This window comes from Lepisma saccharinum, chromosome 27 (assembly GCF_977018435.1).
Source record: "Lepisma saccharinum chromosome 27, izLepSacc3.1, whole genome shotgun sequence".
Taxonomy (NCBI): Eukaryota; Metazoa; Arthropoda; class Insecta; order Zygentoma; family Lepismatidae; genus Lepisma; species Lepisma saccharinum.
The window spans coordinates 38,105,348-38,124,834 of NC_139255.1; the positions used below are offsets into that span (position 1 = coordinate 38,105,348).

Sequence of the window (19,487 nt, forward strand, 5' to 3'; positions counted from 1 at the left end):
GAATGTGGATGGTTTTAAAACATCACGAATATTTTGAGGACCGCAAGACATCATCTGTAGTACGGGCAAATTATTCTAATCGTGGTCATTAGTGACAACGCTAATTAGTAAAAGACATTCAAAGTTGATTCAAGATTTGGTTGGTTGATTTGATGTTTTAAGTCCACTTTATGCACAGTAAGGCTAATCGGGACTGGACCTACAGTTTAAAGTGCATCCACTGGATATCGAACCCAGGACCAAAGGTGATCGAAGAAAACCCGACACTCAATGTCAGTTGTTGTGGATTCATCGCGGTTTCTTACTATTCAGGGACTTGAATTTCGAGATGATGAGTCTGAGGAAACCTTAACAAAGGGGATTTCTTCGATACTCTTGAAGTTAATGAGGACATATTATTTGGAAATGTATTGAACGTGAACCTTAAAATGCAAATTACACTTAAAATTTGATTCAAAACATATCGCGGGCAGGTAAAAGAACGCTTATTAGGATTTGCCACTCTTCAATCATTGGATGCAGGTTCGCTCTTTCTCGTACATATCAAAATCGAAGAACTTCTTCCCAAGAACTCCATAGGTGCCTGTAATTGGGTAGCACAGACATACGTTGGAGTGGTAGAGTAAGAGTAAGTATTGCCAGGGTCAGAATATTTCTTGAATCATGAGATAACTGTAACCTTTGTCTGATATTTTATCCTGTGAAAACATTTCCCTGAAAGGTGAAACACAAATTTTGCCCAAAACTCTTCAGCGTTACGAACATGGTTGTCCTTAAAATCTTTGAAAAGGCTTGCTCGAAACAGGATCTGGATGTAGACTGCCTCATTTGGCTGTTCTTGCCATTGAGAAGAAATGTCAAGTCCTGGACGTACCAAAGGTGCGCAATGTGTTCTCCAAAGCACATAGAGCAGAATTCTCCTACAGGAGAATTGCACTTCACTAAGTGCCTCACATTGTTTCTAATACTTAAGAAGATTCATTTCTTCCAACGTCACGTTTATTTTGCAAGAAAATTAAACTCTTAGAAGCATTATTTTCATCATTTATATTATTATCTTATAACTTAAATATTTATATCAGTAGTTTGATCTCAAGAAAGACGATGAATAATAAAATTATGAATGTCTTTCAATACTATAATAGGCCACTAGAGACAACGCAACTTACCAATAAAAAAGAATTAATGTCTTTATTAAAAGGAATCATGTGGAGATAAACTCGTAATCAAGAAGTAAATTTAGGTAGTAAACGTCCACTCTAAATAAAAGACACACACAAAACACCATACATGAATATAATAATAATTATTATTATAATTATTATTATATAAGTATATATATGTGTGTAGTGCCCCCTTACAATATTTTGTTGCCAGCCTTCCCCCCCCCCCCCCCACCCAGTCAAATTTCCCTGGCGCCGTCACTGGTTGGAAGTAAATTTATTAGGACGAGGAAAGTAACATTAGCTGTTGACAGTGTTGCACCAAAGAACGTGATATGTGCTACTGTTTGTATAAATGATAGGAAATTTAATAAAAAATTTATAATTGTTGAGACTTGAGAGTTGTTTCCTTCATTTGATATTAGGAAGAGGTTTTCTGAGACAGAGTGGGATTGTTTTACACGTACATGAGAAAGGGTGGTTGTTTAAAGATAGAGAAGTATTTTGCACGTTTTTTAAAAGTTCAGATAAACCGAGAATTTAGCCTTACTGTTATGAAAAGAAATAACGCAGTACGGGGAAATAATAACTTCACATTTTTCGCACCTGGTGGGATGCAACACAAGAGTATTGCAGGAAGTCCATGAACGAAGATGAAGAAGGATATGTGAAATTTGACTTACCTGCGGGTGAATTAGTTTATTCTAATATTCTTAAGGTGGATATTGTTTTTATTTTTAAGTCCACTTGATTCGCAAATAGGCTATAAAAACTTTTTTGTTGCTCCCCAGTGCCAAGCTTAGAATTTAAAGAAAAAATGTACATTTTCATAGTGCACGGAAGTTAGACATTCAGGAAGAAAGAAGGTCTATTGGAAAACATTTCAAGACTTCCAAAAGGTATAGCAGTAATGAAAAAGAGCACTCACTTATACCGTGTTTGTTACAACCTGTCCGGCTTCCCGCGGTAGCTGATCGCTGGCTTTTCTAGCATAAACCAAGCGGTGTTGCTGCTGAAGACCGCCTGAACTCCGTGCTGGGGAAAGCCAAAGCCAGGCAGCAAATTAAAATACGCAACGTGGCAACAACGTCTACGTAAGCTCCTCTCTTCTGGCTTCCATTCGCTCCTCGCTGCCCAGCAGACGACTTTTTTCTCGTTTCTCGTTGGCACCAAATCTGTCGAGCGATCGCTAGCGCGGGAAACGGGACTGATTCTAACAAACTCGGTATAAATGTACGATGGATAGACAGTTGTATGAAGCGAGAAAAACCACAAGGTAGATTTCATAAGATACCTAGCAATCAGTAACCAACAAACCGCATTTTTAATATTAATGTCCTCGTGATTAACGAACCTTATTTATTCTCACCACGCAATGGGTAAAACATTTGCAACTTTATCCCACTTTCCGGAAAAATATTTCGTGTTTCTGTTACTTTTGACTTTTGTTGGCATGATATCCCAGATCACTTTTACGAGACGAGACGGGACAAAACGAGACGGGACGAGACGAGACGAGACGGGACAAACGAATATTTTCGGGACGAGACACGAGACGAGACAGCATTTTCACGAGACGGGACGGGACAGACCAAAGTCTCGTCTCGTCTCGTCTCGTGGGCAACACTACGGGCGATCAGCTAGTATATAATAAATCTAATAATAAAGAAAGTTTTCTCTAGTCTTTGTTTTTGTAAGTCTACTTTATGTACAGATAGGCTAATCGGGACTGGACTTACAGTTTAAAGTTGGATCCGAACCATTATGTGCCGGGTATCGAACCCGGGATACCGTACAACTACGCCATTGGAGAATGGGGTGCTAATAATAAAGAAAGATAAACTATATGGCTAAATATAAAGATCAAAACGTGAAGTAAGATAGTTTGAAACGAGAGATGATCTTGCTGGAGTGCCAGCAGGAAGTGGTCATACTTAGAAGGACGTCAGTACCGGAAATGGTTTTCCTGCAAACATCAACGATGTAAGGGTTACCCTAGAAAAGGTTAGACCTGGGCAGGTGAGGGAAGAGGAAGGGGGTTAGTAACAGGTTATATGAGTTAGAATACATGACGTGTTAAAGTGAAAATAGTTATAGTGTGGAACAACACCGCCGAAAGCGTGTGGGTAGAGCAATGCCGTTGCTGCAAACAGTTTGTAGCTGCAGTCACGTTGCGCTCCCTCACATGTTCATTGTTCGAACCCCCTTTGAGGCGAAGAGTACTTGTTTATGTTCGCTTGCTCCACAGACTACAGGCTAACTCCCACGTGACACTACTAGAGTGCGCGTCAAATCTCCTGCATATGGCGATAGCCAATAGCAGCGCACTGCAGCGGTGCCATGTCGAAATCTCACACGGAAAAGAGACAGCGTGGTTGAGCGAAACGGCTTGTCAGGGAACTAGGCAACGCCGCACGTCTGTGATTCGCTGGTGCTGTTCAGCCGTTCAAGGCCATGTGCAGGAAATTTGACGCGCACTTTACACGAGACTTTGTGGCGGGTATATTGCCTCTTGGGTACCAGAGCACCGGCTCCAAACTGGGGAGGTACTTCAATATTCCCGTTTCTTATTTAATGCCGCTGTTTTCTTTATTTATACATACTGCCCATAACAGAGCTATTGCTCCACTTCCAACGGGGGTTTACAAGTACCGTCGCGATTATCCGAGCAAATTGGGACCGAGACTACCACGGATACGGAAAGACACGTATAATACGGAGATAATGTGCTAATAGGTCGTAAATGACGAAACAACTCTTAAAACTGTATAGTAATTATTTATTACTAGTACAACATAAATGAGAAGATTACTTTTTTCGCTTACAATAGGCCTACACAGACTTAAACACCACCGTAACAATCGGATCCACCGACAATGTAACGAACACGTGCAGGGCGGACAGTGACTTGACTCCATAAACAAACAGGGGGTGTCTTATGAAGCGCGATGTTTTCAAACCACTCCCTCGGTTAAATCGGAGCCTCGGTTAATCGGGACTCCGTTATTCGCGAGTCGATAAGTTTACGTAGTAGCCTAAATAATATTCGTATACATAAACATAAATATACAAACACATAAAACCAATTACTTATATACAAGTAATTAAATGATATCAGTGCCTATTTTCAGTTGTATGATACATACAAAAATTATATTTAGCATTAATAAAATAATTTAAAGTATAAAAGCACAATTTTTTAGGCAAAAACTAATTAAAATTAAATTGCTTATTAACAAATACATAATTTTTATAAGACATAACAAAATCGATGATAACATTATTTTGTATTAGTACATTATGAGCTTTACATATTTTAACCATTACTAAATTTTCATGTACAATATTTTTAGAATTAACAAAAGAAAATGGCAAATAAGAGCGAAGCGTTCTAGGTTTAATTGTGAACCTAACCTAACCTAACCTAAATGTTCTGCCACTGTACGGCTAATCGCGACCATCTGATGATTAGACGAAATTGATTAAGGTACACACGCAACACAGTTTACCTTATTAAAATTATACATGCAGCCACGAAATTAAGAGGTGACCTTTTGTAAAGAAATTGATAGATATAGAAGTGTTTGTTGATTTATTTATTTCAATTCGCTTTTATGCCACTTTTGGCTAATCGCTAAGATGAGGTTGAGTGATGATGTGATGAAATTGACACTCGCAAAAAACGCCCAGGCTTGGAATCGACTTCGGGACCCCTGGGGTCGTAGCGCTCCGTCACGAATGTCGGCAATATGGAAGTTCCAGGAGTTGAAAGAGAAAGCAAGAAGTAAGGAGAGTTGCTAGTTTAGGTTTTGATACTTTTGAATCACCCTGTACAATCTTTGGTACTAAGGAGGGCGTTTACCCCTTGCAGGCGGTACACGTCGAGGAAGCCCCGGTCTCCGGCGATGCAGATGGTGGAGGAGAAGGCGAGGGTGGTTCTGAAGAAGAGCGAGTTCAACACCCTCCTCTACTACCAGGAGGAGTACTCCGCCAAACAGATGACTATTGAGGCCTTCGTTGCTGTTCTTCTAGAACTCCTCAACAACCCGGAGAAGGTAAGTTTCTTTATGCATGCGAGGGGAGGGCCTTAATGATTTACATGATGCTGATTGTTAAAGTTCCAGGAATTGTAAATAAATTCAATTCCGGTCTGGGAGAGAAAATCAGAAGGTCTAAGTGGGTTCTGGACCGTAAAGAACCTTTTTAGTATTAAAATATTTCAATTCGGTCCCGGAACCTTTTTTTCCGGATCAATTTAAATACGGTCCAAACTCGGTATTGAAATTAAACAATATGAAACTTGGACCGAATTTTTCTTGTGAGAAAAAAATGTTCCGGTCCTGCTACGGAACCCATTAGAATTTATGAGTTTCTGGACCTGTAACGACCCTGACATTAATGTTATTTTGTATTATCTTTGCGAATTGTGGTATGTAAGCTCGAAAAATTACATTTTATTTTCCATATTATGCATATACAGGGTGTCTACAAATGATTGAAGCGGTTTCACGATGTTACTGTACGTGTGACATCGTGAAGTAACTTTACAGTTTTGTAGCGAAACTCAACAAGTTGTGTTACACATTACAAGTGTTCTATATGTTCCTGTATGTTCGTGATTGTGCAAACATAAACTGTATAATCAAGTTCTTCCCAAACGCGATGCAGCATGTCCTATCAATTCGATCAAAAGCAGTTATGCTAGATCACTCAGTGATGGAGGCACAAACACTAAATCCTTCACATAAACCCTCACACAAAAACGTCGCACGGAGTTACGCCAAGGGAGCCTGAGGCAATGACAGCAACTGTTGATCATCATTTCCACAACGACCGATCCATCGGTTTGACACTGGTCGTTAAGAATATAATGATAAAACGTGATTTTATCGTTATTATTATTAGTATTAGACTTAGCTTTGCTTTTTAACTACAGTTCGGTTGAGATAAACTGATTTCAAATATTATTATAGATTTTAATGTTTGAAGGAAAGAATAACCAATTACCTTTACTTTCTTTTATTACAGAAGAAAGCTAAGAAATAACTTCACAAAAAAATTAAAGGTTCACACTGATTCGCTGGTGGTTCTTGGTTTACATGAGTAAACCCAATGCAAGAGTTGACACCAGTACTTTCGATTATCTTGGTAAAAGAAATAAGAAAAAATCACTCTCACATATATTTATAAAAAGAACAAATTTAACCTTTTTACTCACAATTACATGGCCGGCCTTTAGAAAGAATTAGCGCTTTTCAAACTTTAGAGGGATTTTTTCATCAGAAGATCAACTTGTGGGGATTAAAACAAGAGAGCTCTCGACACTGGGGGACTACTTCACTAAAATCCTCGTTGTTCCGTCTTCTTTTTCCGACGAATCTTGGTGTCTTGTCGCTGGAGAAAATCCTTCTCTGCAACCTTGGTTTCACTGACTGAAAATCTGCTAAACTGCTGCAGACAGAGTTCACTCCCGCACGATCTCTTTTCCGGAGAGCCTTAGTGCAGATTTAACGTTTCTAGTGTCTCTGCAAACAACGGCGGACTAGCGTGGTCTTCCGACTGAAGACTCTTACTTTACCTCTTCGCCAGAAGAAAAAGTCCCCGGAGGTATGCAAAACTCAACATACAGAGCACTAACTTACGCGACCACCTTCCCGTCAAAATCTCCGCGTCAACTGCTTCAACTACTCCGCGCGCAAATCCACGAGCGCTTACTTCCCTTTGTGTACCGGACTCAGTCTATTATCTCAAAAAGGGGTGTTTCGATTCCTATTGCTTCTTTCTTCCCGGAACGTTCTGTAAACAATCTGTTACAAGAATTCACAGACATCGTGGTGGAACTGGGGCGGAGCACCATCCAACTGGTGGATAACGTTCTCACTGTCTGTCTCCAACTGTGACATGAGCCAAATTACTAACAAGTCAAGATTCCCGTATTCTGCAATGGTTATTCGCTGAAGAAGAAGGGGCCATATACTATAATTTTTTGTGATTTCACAAACATTGAGTTTCTGAAAGTCACGAATATGCTCAACAGCGCCACGGGGAACAGAAAACCCCCATAACTTGTAATGTGTCACAAAACTTGTTGAGTTTCTCTACAAAACTGCAAAGATACTTGGTGATACGTTTAAAAATACATGTACAGTAACTACATGAAACCGCTTCAATCATTTATAGACACCCTGTATTAGCTTTCATCACATATTTTAGTTATTTTTACAAATACCATATATTTCTGAATCCAAAACGAAGTTTTTTGCCACAATTTCGTGACCAGAAGTATGGGGTCGTCTTGCTTTCGCGGTATATGATGTGGAGTTTTTCTTTTCTTTACGCCCTGACCCCTACCGGGAAGTTGAAGAAGCCTTCAATATCTCTAATTGCGGAATGGATTCAGACTGCTTGGACACGCATATCCAGTGCATCAATTGTGAACGGCTTTAAGAAGTGCTGTGTAACAAAATGCATTAGATGGGAGTGTCTACTATGGGAAGAAAAGCAAGATCACAATGACAGTGACACTGCAGATTCTGTGGACCATTCCAGTGAGGAGGGCTAAGTGGGATCTGTATCTGACTAAGGAATGTCTGTATCTGATTTTATTTTTTGTGTACCGGTACTGTTATTGTCTACTTTAGTTACTTGTAATAAGGTAACCATTTGTAAGTTTTGAATAATAGTTTTTCTGTAATCCCTTGTTGAAAAATGGGGGGTCGTCTTGCATTCAGAGATATACGGTAATATACATATTTCAAACATTTTCTAACATATATTTATGCTATTATTGCATTTTCCGTTTTTGTGTCAACACCAAAAGTTTTCCGTTCATCTGTACTCTCTCCGTTTTATGCTTTGTTTGTTGTAAATCTTGGCAGTAGATCGCTCATCTCTTATTCTAACATTCTTGTCAGCAATACAGAATCAACATTAAGCTTTGCGAGGAAATACATTGCATATTTTAAATATTGTTTCATGAATTATGAATGTGATTGTGATAAATGTGGTTGCTACTATACATCTTAGAATGTTCTACCATTTGGGTGTAAGTGTGCAGTTTTGTTTTCTCGTTCTATATATAACACCCGACACAATCTATTCAAAAGCTTTCTGGTATCTAATTCGAAGTGTATCTTACAATCGGATTAGAAATTATAGATACTCAAGTTTAGACTCCAATTAAAAATTAACCAGTAGACCTACAGGTGATGGACAAATTAATATGAACACCCATATGAAAACAGTGCAGTACAACCATGCCACCTAGCAACCATGAAGGTAGAGGTATTAGTTTATCAGCAGCAGTCGTATGGGTTGTATGTGTATGCTACCAGTCCAACGTCATCATGTTCGACCTCTCAGATTTTTAAAATGGCATGATCATTGGAGTGCGCACAGCTGGAGCTTCAGTAATGAAAACAGCCAGCCTTGTTCGGGCTGCAAAGAGCACGGTGTGAAGGCATAATTTTCGTAACAGAACAGCAATTTGAAGCTCACCGACAGAAGGGGTGGGGTGTTGAAGTGGGTAGTGGACCAAAAGCACAAGACAACGATGTCTCAGATAACCTTCGAGATGAACTCTCGTGTCCAGGGCCGTGAACAACCAAGACTATCCAACGGGAACTGGATGCTGGGAACATTAATGCCAGAGTATCGACGAGTATTCCAAAAGCATTGGTGTCACCGCGTAATGCTGTTCTAGCGTCGAAAATGTTACCGAGGGCACAGAGGCTGGGCAAAACAGCAGTAGGGACAGGTCGGTCTGACGAATCTGCATTCATATTATTCTAAACCACCGGGCGTGTTTGGGTGTCCAGAACGCCGGCAGAAGCCTTTCATGATGATGCCTCCTTCCTTCTTGAGGGAATTCAGTGATGGTGTAGAAAGCGACATTCTGGTGTGGTCTTGCATCACTTGCAGTCAGTCCTCTATTGGGAGATCACAGTGGAGGAATATCGCAGCATTTTGGGCGAACATCTCCATCCTATGATCTATATAACATCTCATCTGGGCTCCGCAGTTGCCTGATCTTAACATAATTGAACATTTATGAAGTATTGTTGAGGCCAAAGTGCGTACTAGATTTCCACCTCCAGCCACATCTGATTTAGAGACAGTTTTGCACAAGAAATGGATGCGTATTCTCTTCAATATGGTGCATAACCTGCATTTGTACACCTCTTGTTAGATACATGCTGTAATTTCAGCCAAGAGTGGATCAACTTCCTACGAATAAAGAGTGTTCATATAATTTTGTCCACCACCTGTACATAAAAAGGAGTTACATCAAAATTTAGCTTAGGCTATTCAATTTTGCGTTAATCTATGCCAACCAATTTCTGTTTACGAGTAGGCCTTATATTTTTTATCGTCGTGAGAACAAAAAAGAGCCGTTTTTTTTAAAATTTTGCAAACGATCGCTTTCTTTGAAATTCTGTAAATCAAACACGGTTTGTCCGATCGTTGTGAAATTTTAGTATAGAGGAGGCAGATAAGTTTTAAACACAATTCTCAATTTTCAAGTTTTCAAAATTTGTCAAAAAAAACAGTTTTCTTCAATTTTGCGAAAAAACTTTTCTTAGTATTTGGTAACCCTATAAATACAATATTAATCTTGTTTTGAAGCTCTTTGCTTCTGTTTTTAAAATGCATTACCTCATAGGCTTTCTATTTCTTGGCTTCTAAAAGTAATGGTGTAAAAATAGAAGTTCATTTTATGCCCATCTCTAGATATTAAGTGAAGTCTTTTCTCAGGATATGTAATTGGAAAGGCATTTTCTCATTGCGTTCTCAAAGAACAAATAATACAATATCCAAATGTGTTTGAAGCACATTTTTGTTCCTCCATATGCGAACGTTGCAATATCTTGGATTTTTTAACCATTGTTTTGAACTCCATTCTCATTTTAATTCAAACCATTTCACATTTTGATCTGACATTTCATCAAATAGAAAATTGCATAGTTATATTTAGACCAAGGCAGATCTAGTCTTCGAATTAGTAAGAATATTAAAAACTGGTACTATATTGGTTACAAGGACATTATATTTCAACATGAATGCAACATAACACTGCTGAACTACATAGAACAATCGTTTATGGATATTGAACTTTTGTTACCATGCTTCAGCAACATATTCAATATTTTGTATAGATTTTTGTTCTCGTGCCTGGTCGTCGCCGATTGCGGCCCGTTTCGCCTTATCCCGTTTCACCCCATCCCGTTTCGCCCCATCCCGTTTCGTCCTATTTCGTTTTCACCTACCCCAATACAATTTCGCGTGATTTATGTAAAACTAACTTTCTAAGGCGAAACGGGACATCCCATTTCGCCTTATCCTGTTTCGACTTAGGCTACACACAAAAAATTTCCCACCAGGGAATATTATCGACATGAAGGGTCATTATTATTAATGTAGGATTAACCTAACCTAACCTAACCGACAGGACAATGAGCCAAGGTAGGCAACATCACAAGCTCTGCGCTCTCATTATGAATTACACTTCAAGTCGATAATATTCCCTGGTGGGAAATTTTTTGTGTGTAAGTCGAAACAGGGTAAGGAGAAATGGGATGTCCCGTTTCGCCTTAGAAAGTTAGTTTTACAAAAATCACGCGAAATTGTATTGGGGTAGGTGAAAACGCAATTGGGCGAAACGGGATAAGGCGAAACGGGCCGCAATCGGCGACGACCAGGCACGAGAACAAAAATCCATACAAATTTTTTTGTGCGTAAGACGAAACGGGATAAGGCGAAATGGAATATCCCGTTTCGCCTTAGAAAGTTAGTGTTACTTAAATCATTTCAAATTCTCTTGGGGGAGATGAAAAGGCAATAAAGCGAAACGGGAGGACACGTTGTCGCCATATTTATAATAATTATTATTATTATTATATCATCATCATTACTATTATATCATGGGGGTGAGATTTCAACTGGATCTACCAAATAAGTGAAAATGCAGCACAACCGTTTTTCATTATGTTTTTACATTTCAAACAGTTAATATACTGAAATGCATAGTTATTATATTTTGTTATTAACTTTAATATACTTTGCCCAAGAAAAAGATTTAGAAGTGAAATAAAAAATTTAGTAATACTTTTTTTTTTGACATCACGAAAAGTTATATTTTTTGAATTTTTAAAACTGCAGATCCATTTTTTTTGTTTTTAAATAGTAGAATTTAAAAATATGACCTGCTTCCTGTATTTTACACTCATTGTTTTTACTTTGGTTATTCTTTTCGATTGGTTTGTTGCTTTAAGTCCACTTTATGCACAGAAAGGACGGCCTACAGGTTAAAGTGAAATCCGAACCAATGCGCCATGTTCCTCCACCGGGTATCGAACCCGGGACCCCTTTATTACAAGGCGGAGACGTTAACACTACGCCATCGGGGAGGCCCTTATTCTGTTCGAATACTAACTAAATGAACTTTATTCCTGTTGTTCATGTTTCCGAAAGGTATTCAATTTTTTGTGCGGGTTCTTGTTCCCATTCTTCAGAAAGGTATTACATCTTTGTGTGAATTTTTCTTCTCACGTTTCAGAAAGGTATTAAATTTTTGTTCTGATTTTCTTCCCATGTTTCAGAAAGGTATTCAATTTTCGTGTGGATTTTTCTTCCCATGTTTCAGAGAGGTATTCAATTTTAGTGTGGATTTTCCTTCCCATGTTTTAGAAAGATATTCAATTTTTGTGTGGATTTTTCTTCCTATATTTCAGAAAGGTATTCAATTTTTGTGTGGATTTTTCTACCCATTTTTCAAAAAGGTACGCGTATTTAAGTTTTGTTCCAATGTTTCAGAAAAGTACTCAATTTTTGTGTGGGTTTTTGTTTTAATGTTTCAGAAAGATATTCAGTTTTTGCGTGGGTTTTTCTTCACATGTTTCAGAAAGGTATTCAATATTTATGTGGATTTTTGTTCCCATGTTTCAGAAAGGTGTACTTTTTGTTTCAGTACACGCTGCTCACAGAGCTCAGGGAGGTTGTGGTGCCAGAGGACCGCGCCAGGTTTGATGAGCTCGTGTACCGCCGGGAGGTGGAGGGACAGAGATGCAGGGAGCTGAGGGACATGCTCAACCAGCGGGAGAACTACAGGGAAACCTCCAGGGTGAGTAGCAAGAAGGAGTGATCCTGTGTGTGTGTGTGTGTGTATAAAATTCAATAATCAGATCCCTCGACTAGAGGCGGTAGCGCAGTCACGTTGAAATAAAATGAATTATGGTTTACATCATTTGAGATTGAATGATGTTTCTCGAGCATGCGAAGTGGTAATGTCGTAAGATTTCTACCATGTATTGTCCGCAAGCAAGTGTTTTAAAATGGATATCTCCTTCTTGAAAATAGTGGAGAAAATTTTACTTCATTTGTTCATTTTGTGTCTTCACAGATAAAGAGCAGTGCTGACATCTATATTTTATTGATACAAGCGCTTCCTATGAATAAAATATTGAGAAAGCAATCTTGACTTGAGTATAAATACTAGTAACTATTTGCATTAACAAATAAAGAGGTGCTGATTTGTGGAGCCGTGTGAAACATCTGTCCCGTATGTCAGATGCTACATAGCGTGAAAACGTGTAGGAACGTGTAAATATTAAAATACCTCCATGACATAACGTAGAACATTCCATCTTCCCAGTATCTGCAACGGTTACTGAAATATAAGCCGCAGGCCTGAATTTGGACACCATTTTCCAAGACGGCGGTCACAGCATAACTTTGATTTTAGGAGCCTTGACATTAGAGTGTCAAGTACAATATTTCTGCCCAATTTCTTGCTTGTGCTACGTATTTTTATTGTTTCCTGCTGCACTAAACATCAAGATTTTGTGACTACCCGCTGTATCACTATGCCGCTTTTGTTGTTGTTAATACTTTGACGAGTCTGATAAAAACGTGCCGTACTGACAGGTCCTCTCTCTTGACGATTGCTATTTTTAAACTCTGGCCCATCTGTGATGACTAGGGAAAGGAAAGGTGCAAAATTATGGTCGGGAAAGGGAAAGGGTATTTGACCGAAGACCTCTGGCAAACAAATTGTTGTGTACTATTCAGAGTTGACCGTTCTACGTTCTTCTAAAGGCACAGTTGCCACATGACCAGTGCTTTGTTTCGATGTGCTTCGAGCGCGAACAACTTTTGTTGGATTGGGTTCATCTTGAAACACCCATACAGTCGACTGCTGTTTACGTTCCGGCTCATATGCATATATCCATGATTCGTCACCTGTTACAATCTTATATACGTCTTTTGAAGCACCACGATTGTATTTATTGAGCATTTGTTTGCACCAATTGACGCGAGCGTCTTTTTTAGTTTTTGTGAAATTGTGTGGGATCCAACGAGAACATACCTTTCTCACAGCTAAATGAACATGTAATATTTTATATATGCTGGTGGAACTAATGCCTACGGTTGCCTCAATCTCACAGTATGTCACATGACGATCTTGCAGTATTAGGTTTTGCACAGCATCAACGTTTTCTTGAACAACAACTGATTTTGGACGACCTTCGAGAATCTCGTCGCTGAGCGAATGGCGGTCACGATTAAATTCGTTATACCAGCGTTTCACAGTGGCAAAGGATGGAGCTTCATCGCCAAATGTGGAAGTAAGTTGATCGATGCACTCTTGTCTTGATAATCCACGTCGAAAATCGTAAAAAATCATCGCACGAAAATGTTCACGAGTTAATTCCATTTTATTGTTGTCGCGCAATCTCCAAGGCAACATAAACAACACAAATGAAGCTATTGACAAAACATTTGAAGTACGTTATGGTCAATAATACCAGACGATTCCGTGCAAACGTCAAATCGCGTCTAACTTCTATCAGTGTTGCCAAGGCTCAAAATATAAATAGTGGCCCTCGTATTTGGTAGATGGTTTTGAAATTTCAGTAGTGGTGGCAGCACTTGTCAGTGCCTCAGTTACCCATTCGGCGCGAGAGAGGTGACAGAGCACTTTCCTGTTGTTGTTGTTTTTTAAGGAGGAAGTAAAAATTTTCCTTATAAATAGTGCTGCTTGTCAATGTGACAACATTGAGTGCAATTTCTAACTAGTACCGACGAAAGTATTGGTACTCATTCCCAACGACGATGCATGTTAGCAACATGAGGATAAAAATGGCCACTGCAATATGGGGCATTTTGTAACAAAATGTGTGCACCTGGTTTTAACATTATAATTGAGTCATTTAGCTTATTTTGAGGCAAGTAACTCGCTAGTATTCAACAGAAATCCTAATGTCTATCGTGACCTTAATTGTTGTGTGGAGGTGTGATGGACCCGTGATCTAATTTAAAAGTTACTGTGAATTTTTATTCCAATTTTAATGTTAGGTATTGTATTTTCATATATTTCTCTAATGGGTTACTTTTCTATTGTTTAACTGTACTTTTATGTACAATCATAGACATAGTTAGAAGTTTACATATTTTGTTTATTGTCATCAATGAAGGAGAATGTTACAACCTACCCCACTCAATGTTACAACCAACCCCCTTGGTGGGCAGGTTGTAACAATTGCAAGGTTACTTTTGTTTCTTAATTTCTCACATGTGGCTCATAGTTTGTTTGCACTTATTGCATATTTTAAAACTAGAAATATGTACAATTGAAATATATGATTTCAATTCGATTCAGAACATTAGAGATGGACCTCTTGTCCTAGAATCGTTACATGAACTTTTTAGGAACTAAACACTTTCAATATGAAAAATTATTCGGGTTTTATTCAAACTTTGATGCGATATTTACAAATTTTGCTGAAATATTGATTTGATGAATGATGATTAGATAAATTGATAGAGGGACACCCGCACAAGAATACTCGGGACGGACGAATCCTTACCTGACTACGTCAACGAGACCAGGTGTTCGTTGAAAGTGTTCCTTCATCAATTTCATCCGGTCATTATGCATCCTCATCGTTGCGATGTCTAAACTGGCAGAGAAACTACGGTAAAAAAGCAAAAATACAATTCTCCATCTTTGTCTCCTAATATTTCCTTTTCCTTCATTTTCTCTTTCTCTCGTTCTTTCACTGGCTTTCTCTTTTCCTGCTCTTTGTTCTGTTTTTATTCCCTCTTTCTCTAATTTGTCTCTTTCTTTCCCGTTGTCTATTCCCCTCTCGCGCTCTATCCCTCTGACTGCTCTCTGTTTCTTGTAATTTCTGTAAGCAGAGGGGTGGACAGAAAACAATTTCACGGTGGGCATGGGCTCGCCTTCGCCCCCCTTGTGGAAACGTATATTACATACATGTTGCCTGCATTACATGTAGCATGAGCATGTTGCCTGTGTTGAGTAGAGATGAAATTCCATTAAATACAAATCGTTCGACAAAACGTAGAAGCTACAAGTTTTGAACAAACTATTGGTGAAATATGACAGATGATTCAGCAGTACTTTCATTCGAGAAATAATTTTGGCACGTTCCCTGCAGATTTTACTTCCTCTACTCCTGTAGCCGGGAACATGAAGACTACAGTGAAATCTCTCTTCAGGGTAGGTTTTCAAGGAAAGTAGCCAAAGGATAAATTTTACTGCAATTTATTGATTGATTGACTAATTTAGTGTTTTAAGTCCAATTTACTTCAATTTATTATTTCAAAATGGTTGAATACAGCCAGATTACAGAATCATGAGGACTGGAGATTGGGTACTTAAAGTGGGCTGAATTTTGATGCAGAATAATACTTAATGTCTGAAGTTAGGAACTTAAATAGTGTCGAGAATCCCAACACCTTTGTCTAGAATCCTGACAGTGAGCTTTAGGGAGGCAGTCGAGAAATCCGACCTATGCCTACAGGCAGGGTAAGTAAAATTAGAATGAAAACCCTTTAAATTAACGGGGTATTTATACTCATGCTCTCAGCGTCAAACCCCTGTCTTTAGTTATGTTATGACATAACATTTTATGTGTGAAAATAATCTGCTTACACATTGTGACTTATTCAAAGTGAACTGACATATTCTTTTAGGTTAACTTCTTCTTCTTTTATATGACTCTGTCAGCAATATCCTGTTGACTTTGGCAAGCGTTTCTGTTATTGTTTCCCTTCTGAAGTTGGTAGATTTTCACTCAAGTTCACCAGTACCACAAACATAAATCGTTTACATAAATAAATAACTTTCTTTCCCTGCGCTGACATTAAAAAATCATTTTATATTTCAAGCCTACATTTTCGTGCATATCCTAACAGAAGATAATTCTGATAGAAGGGATGAGAGTGATATGGGAAATTGAATTTTCAAACGTTATATTCCTTTATATAGTGTGATTCGTTGACGTCAGAAAATTGGACATTCTAAGAATAAATATTTTGCATCAGGATTTTCATTACCATATTTGCAATTTTGATGAGTTGTAATATGTATTTTTGCTAAGTGTGTTGGTGTACGCACGTGTCCCGTCCTTAATCTATTGAATAGGATGACCTGCAGTGGAAGTCTGTACAAATAAAACCATGGGTCTTTAGTTGTAAAATCTTCTATCCATCTATATGTATTGTCCACAATCATAAATTGTTCCTTGCAGCATTCGTTCCATTGATTCATGAGTTTGTTTTTCACTCGTGGTAATAAATCTATATACCATAATCTGTTGAAACTTATGTGTTGTTAAGAGCTATTATTTTGAAATTCGAAGAAAGTGAGATAGTTGTATTTTTTGATTGGCTTCATTTTTTTATACATATGTATTCACATCGAAATTACTGAAAAACACATCGGAATCTATCGGTTGTTTGGCTAGAAATCGGTTGGAAGCGTCGTCGTGAACAGGAATCTATTACAGTAGTGATAAAGATCTAAAGATAAGCACAAATTCTATGTTTTAAGTTACTGGCAACTAAAACACTGTCCTGCGGCAGAAATGAAAGCTTATATCGATAAAAAAAATCGCCGACCTCCAACGCGTTACGAACCCAGGGGTCCCGGGTTCGAATCCCGCTCTGGGCTGGAGGGTTATTTATGATTGTCCCTTCATTAATTTCATATCATCACTCTTCATCGTCACGATTAGCCAAAAGTGGCAGGAAAGCGAAGTAAAATAAACCAAATCAATCAATCAGTCGATAAAACAGACAATAGCCATCAAGAGAAAATAACCAAGTGTATTTTCTTATCTCGTTTCTGAACCTCAGTTTACCTTGATTTGAAATACGTAAATACGACCCGCTGAAATTCGTCTGGTTTCCCGTTGAGCTGTTGGATAAAGTCCTGCCTCTGTACGTTTCACTGTACTTCCTCTAGACATCTGTTATCATTTCCTCTGTCTGTGTTTCCAAGAATTGGCCTCTCACTATATACTATAGTTTGGCCCCCCTGTGGTAGTTGTACCCAATACCATACAACCCTCATCCATGCTTGTGTGGTATCTCTGTTTAGGCCCAATTCTTTGAGAATCCCACTACTGGCCGTTTACCATTACCCTCTTATCAAACTCTGTCTGTATGCCGGCGACCCTTGAACCCCCACAGTTCTCCATAGTTTTATGTCCTTTGAGGTATAGAAGTTTTGAATAACAGGGAAAAGGCATTTGAGGTCCTTGCGACTTGCTCTGTTTGCTCTGTTGCAAATTTTGTTTTCATCTTTCTTGTTCTTATGCTGTGCGCCCAACTTCCTGTAATAGAAAGTGTTGCCCCATCATCCCCTTATGTCCATGTTTCCTATCTGATAAATACCTGTCCATTTTTTACTATAATCTTTGTTTTCTTAATGCTTACTTTCATATTTATTGCATCCCTCATATGTGTTATCTATGCCCCTTTGTATACCCTCCATTGTCCGACAAGATGATTATGTCGTCTGCATACATGAGGACTGGTATACTTTACTCCCCTTTAAATGGGATTTTTTCATGTGCCACCCAATCTTCGTTCTTGTTTGAGCCCACTATGTGAAGGCTGCAATGCTGAGACTTGGTTCCCTTCGTCTCAGAATTCTACGCTAGGGTATATATCTCTTGCAATGCTCTGATCAAGGGGGTTCCAGAGGGGCACTTGCTCACCTGAGATATCTTGGAAAAGTTCATGCAATTCGAATGCTGAAATTGTAGCGATATTTCATTACAAATAATATTGTTTTCTGTGATATACATCAATTAATAGCCCAAGAGAACGTTTTAACCAGACATTAGAATCATCTTGACTTCAGTAACTACGGGTGAGTGTGCAACCCGATTTTTTTTTGGTCCGGACGGGATTGGGAAGTGAATTCATTTATAATCACGACGTTTTGGACTGAAAAAATTCGCTGTTCACCGACATGATCAGGAAATTTTCGGAAAGAGAATTTTTTAAAATTTCTCGACGCGGTGATAATCTTGAATTCTACACATTACGCTGAAGTAGGTATCGTCAATTCAATTTTATGATTTATAATTATATTAATAACAATTACAAGTAAAATATAAGTTTCTATGTAGGGCAAGATGTGAAATCTTACATTGCACCGCATGAGAGAAAATCCTGCGGATGCCCTTGGCTCAGATCAAGCGCGCCGACATTCACTTGTCTTGCATTGTCTCCTACAGAATTTCCTTAAGAACAGTTGAATATATGGATGAATACATATGAATGTATTAGGTAAAATATTGATGAGTACTTATACATCAATGAAAGAAGTAGCTGGAAGGAGGTAGGTGAAAACGTAACGAGAATAGGATGAAAAAATATCGCCAAGTAAATCTGATTCCGGGTGTCATTCAGGTCACCACAAGAATACTTATGACTAAGGCTCGGAAGTTGAAGACCTATCAATTGCCAAAAAAGAAGACCTTTAAAAAGACCTAAAAATATAAATGGACCTTAAAACGGAAAAAATGACGTATAAATGTGATCCAAAATAATTAATACTTTAGTTTTAATTACATATTTAATGCATAAAAAATACAAAATTCTGGTGGTATGGAACACACAGTGCGAAAAAACAATATGAATGAAATGCATCTTCTTTCAGACAATATATATTTTTTAGATTAACATTATTTGAAAAATCATATTTGAAGAATCATATTTGGCCTAACCACACTAGGGTTACAGAAATAGGACTTCGGAAACCTTACCTCAGTTGGGTAAATATATATATATATATATATATATATATATATATATATATATATAATTTCTTTACTACAGAAAGGATGTTTAAGAGGTGATGAACTGATGATGATTCGAATTGAGAATGGGCAGTAAAAACGTAGTCGAAAGAAGGTGAAGTTTAAAAAAAAGCCGTTAAGACCTAAAAGAAGGCTAAAAAAGGACCATTAACCCAAAAAACGCCGAAAAAGGACAAATAAAACCCACCTT

The 19,487-nt window shown here is 38.2% G+C and overlaps 1 protein-coding gene across 6 annotated transcripts in view; it reads left to right on the forward strand.

The window, feature by feature from the left end:
• dysc (whirlin protein dyschronic) overlaps positions 1-19,487 on the forward strand; it is an 817,084-nt gene that overhangs the window by 555,379 nt on the left and 242,218 nt on the right. For all 6 annotated transcript variants that reach the window (XM_083113360.1, XM_083113363.1, XM_083113365.1 and 3 more), the window contains 2 exons: positions 5,035-5,218; positions 12,130-12,282. In XM_083113360.1, the coding sequence (XP_082969486.1) occupies positions 5,035-5,218; positions 12,130-12,282 (337 nt within the window). The remainder of the gene's footprint in view (positions 1-5,034; positions 5,219-12,129; positions 12,283-19,487) is intronic.